This window comes from Rutidosis leptorrhynchoides, chromosome 11 (assembly GCF_046630445.1).
Source record: "Rutidosis leptorrhynchoides isolate AG116_Rl617_1_P2 chromosome 11, CSIRO_AGI_Rlap_v1, whole genome shotgun sequence".
NCBI lineage: Eukaryota > Viridiplantae > Streptophyta > Magnoliopsida > Asterales > Asteraceae > Rutidosis > Rutidosis leptorrhynchoides.
In genome coordinates, this window is record NC_092343.1 from 98,283,397 (window position 1) to 98,286,540 (window position 3,144).

General features: G+C 34.5%; 1 protein-coding gene across 1 annotated transcript; it reads left to right on the forward strand.

The window, feature by feature from the left end:
• The first annotated feature begins 680 nt into the window (after window positions 1–680).
• On the forward strand, window positions 681–2,551 carry LOC139877460 (uncharacterized). The gene is made up of 3 exons (XM_071864887.1): window positions 681–972; window positions 1,874–2,089; window positions 2,189–2,551. The coding sequence occupies exons 1-3, from the start codon at window positions 790–792 to the stop codon at window positions 2,399–2,401; spliced, it is 612 nt and encodes a 203-aa protein (XP_071720988.1). The 5' UTR covers window positions 681–789; the 3' UTR covers window positions 2,402–2,551.
• Window positions 2,552–3,144: the final 593 nt, after the last annotated feature.

Here is a 3,144-nt window from a genome sequence, read left to right on the forward strand (position 1 = left end):
AACACAAATGAAAGAAGGGTATATCAAAAGTGACCGAACAAAACACATACCTCCTAGATTCTTCTCATACACTCAAAATCTCATTAAGGACAACCAGATTGAAATGAGATATGTTCAGTCCAACAAAAACTCTGCTGACCTTTTCACCAAAGCACTTCCAACTGCTATTTTCAGAACACACGTTCATAATATTGACATGAGGCATGTTCAGAAGATGTAACAATTCAGGCATTGCCTACTTGAGGGGTGGTCAACTCTATGCTGCACTTTTTTCCCTTAGCTAAAATTTTATCCCAATGGATTTTCTTTAGCAAGGTTTTTAACGAGCCAGTACTAGTTATTCTCTAATAAAATTGTCATCCAAGGGTGAGTGTTATAAAAGTCAATTATGGATGATAATTTTATTATTATTATATATATTGTATAGTAGAATTTTTATTAGTATAAATATGTGTTATGTAAGTTCATAAAAAACACACTTTGAGAATATATAAAAAACACATACTTCTCTCATATTATCTCTATATACTTATTAGTCTACAGTCAAGAACCAGACTACTAAAGGTAGTTATAAGTATACTAAAGGTAGTTATAAGTATACTGAATTATAACATTACACTGAAAACTCATATTATAAGTACATCCAACAAAATATGTCAATTGAAACCTTTTAGGGCAGCCTCACTCATTTATCTATCTAATCTATCTAACTGCAAACACCCTCTTCCAATTCCGTTGCAGATAATTATGAATCCTTGTTAGAACATAGATTTCGCGCACTTTGTATCTATGGCTCAAATATTAGCCATAAATCATTCAATTTCATCCAAAACCCTACCAATTGCACCATCATCTACTCAGTCAATCACTTTGACTAAAAGTCAACGCACAAATCATAGCTGGAATTCGCTACAACGTAACCTAAAATCCAATGGACGAATTTACTGTTTATTCTCTGATAATCGCAGCAAGGTAATATTACAATTTTAAAAATATTTATTAAATTCTTTCAATTCTTGCATATGTGCTTGTGTTTTGATTCAATTTAATGTATAATTGTTTCATTTTTTCAGTTAAAATCATTGAATTAATTTGGTATAAGGAGTAAACACCCAAATTAGGGTTAAAGTTTACATTTTTTTATCCTAATTGCATATAGCTTATCGCCTATTGTTATCATTTCAATGTATGCTGCATAGATTAAATTGTATATATTAATATGTACTAACTTAGTAAGAACCTTAATTAGTTACGGGGATAAGAGTTTTTATAAGTTAATTTATGGGATGTATACCTAGGGTTTAGTGGAAGTAAGTTATGAAATGTTGTTGCTTAAACAACTATACACGTAACGGAACATACATTTTAAGAGTTAATGAAAGCAATCAACTTGTTTGGTTTTCTAAGTGCCTCGAGCTAATCTCAAAGGGGGAGTAAGTACATCACTAATTTATATTCTTACATCACTAAACAAGTAAACGTGCTTTATGATGTTGTACAGTACAACATTCTGAAGCATATTTGGTGGTCTATGGATGAAAGTTAGTAGTGTAAGAATCATTACCCGTTCCAAAGACGTTTGTAAAGAGATTATAGATTAGAAGTTCATAACCCAGACCCATTACCAGTTTGAGCGGAACAAATCTACAAAGATAATTCGTTGATTTAAGTTAGCAAGTTAGTAAGTGGGTTCTTAAATGTATGTGTAATTGTTGGCCCCATTTACTTGATGTAAAGAGAATATGGATGATAACGAAACAGCGATGTGAAAATGGATGCATATGATGTAAACAAATTATAAAAGTACTGCATCACAGTTGTTCATTCTGCACTCTCGCTAAATGCAGTTCTCTTTGCGCATCATTTTTTGCAGGACCAAGCCAAAAAGGCCCTAGAAAGTGCACTTGGCGGCAAGAAAATGGAGTTTGAAAAATGGGACAAGGAAATAAAGAAGAGAGAGGAGACAGGTGGCGGCAGCGATGGTGGTGGAGGGTGGTGGCGCAAATGGTTTGGCGGCGGCGGTGATGGTGAGCATTTCTGGCATGAAGCACAGCAAGTTGCCATTACCCTGTTGGTACTTTTTGTTATGGTAAGTAGAAAATTCTACATTTCTTAATAGATAAAGTTGTCAATGTGTATATTAAGAATTTAGACAACCCCTAAATTTATATATTTGTTTGCAATGCAGTTTATGATACTTGCAAAAGGCGATGTTCTGTTCGCAGTTGTTATCAATCCCTTGTTGTTTGCTTTACGTGGCCCACGAAATGGGTTGCGTTACATAACAAACAGAATTCGCAGAACAATATCGCCGTCTACTGCTGCTAATAGTGTTCCTAACCAAGAAACATATGTCCGTAGTTCAGCTAAGGAATCCGTTGTTAGCAAATGGGCAAGTTGATTTGTAAGTTTCTAGTTTATTATACCTGCAAATTTTCTCTTTTGATATGAGATGTTTAGTTTTCGAGGAAAATGTTAAACTTTTGTGTTTCTTATATAAATGTTAGATGTTTGCAAGATATAACTGACTTGCACATCTTGCGTTGATACATGTCAATGTCGACTTTAAAGTAACAAGGATAATGTTCGTTATGTCCATGATAAACAGTGGTCGTGCAATAGAGTTTCCGTTTAGCACTCGTCCTTTAATTCAATAGTTAAGTGTACTCATGCAATTGAGTTTCCGTTGAGCGCTTGTCCGTTAATTCAACAATTAAGTTTAATTGTTGACGTTTTATTTTGATTGAGATCGAACCACTGACTTATGTATAATTAACAAAATATGAGTTTTATTTTTTTGAAAATAGCGAATATGAAATGAATAATATAACTACTAATTATTGTAATTTGTACCATATCTAACTTGACAAGTCCCCCTTTCAATAACATGAAGGGAGAAAAAAAGGGAGTATCACCAAAAAGCCCATTTTTTTAACTTGTTTGCGTGAGAGTTCATAAAAAAAAATTGACAATTTGCCCTCGCAAGAAGCAAGATGCCTCTTGCTCTCTTGCGCCTTTTGTCCTTGCGACCTTGGTTTCACTTGAGAGTAAGGATCAAGGAGCAATGTGCCTCTTGCTCCCTTGCTCTCAGGTGGAAGCAAGGACGCAAGGTGCCTTTTGCTCCCTTGCTCCAGGCACCTTGCG

What these genes read in the sequence shown, in the direction of transcription:
- LOC139877460 (XM_071864887.1), top strand. Translation starts at nt 790, where the DNA reads ATGGCTCAAATATTAGCCATAAATCATTCAATTTCATCCAAAACCCTA. An exon ending in TCTCTGATAATCGCAGCAAG is followed by an intron (nt 973 to 1,873) that starts GTAATATTACAA and finishes CATTTTTTGCAG; the next exon opens with GACCAAGCCAAAAAGGCCCT. An exon ending in TGTTGGTACTTTTTGTTATG is followed by an intron (nt 2,090 to 2,188) that starts GTAAGTAGAAAA and finishes TTTGCAATGCAG; the next exon opens with TTTATGATACTTGCAAAAGG.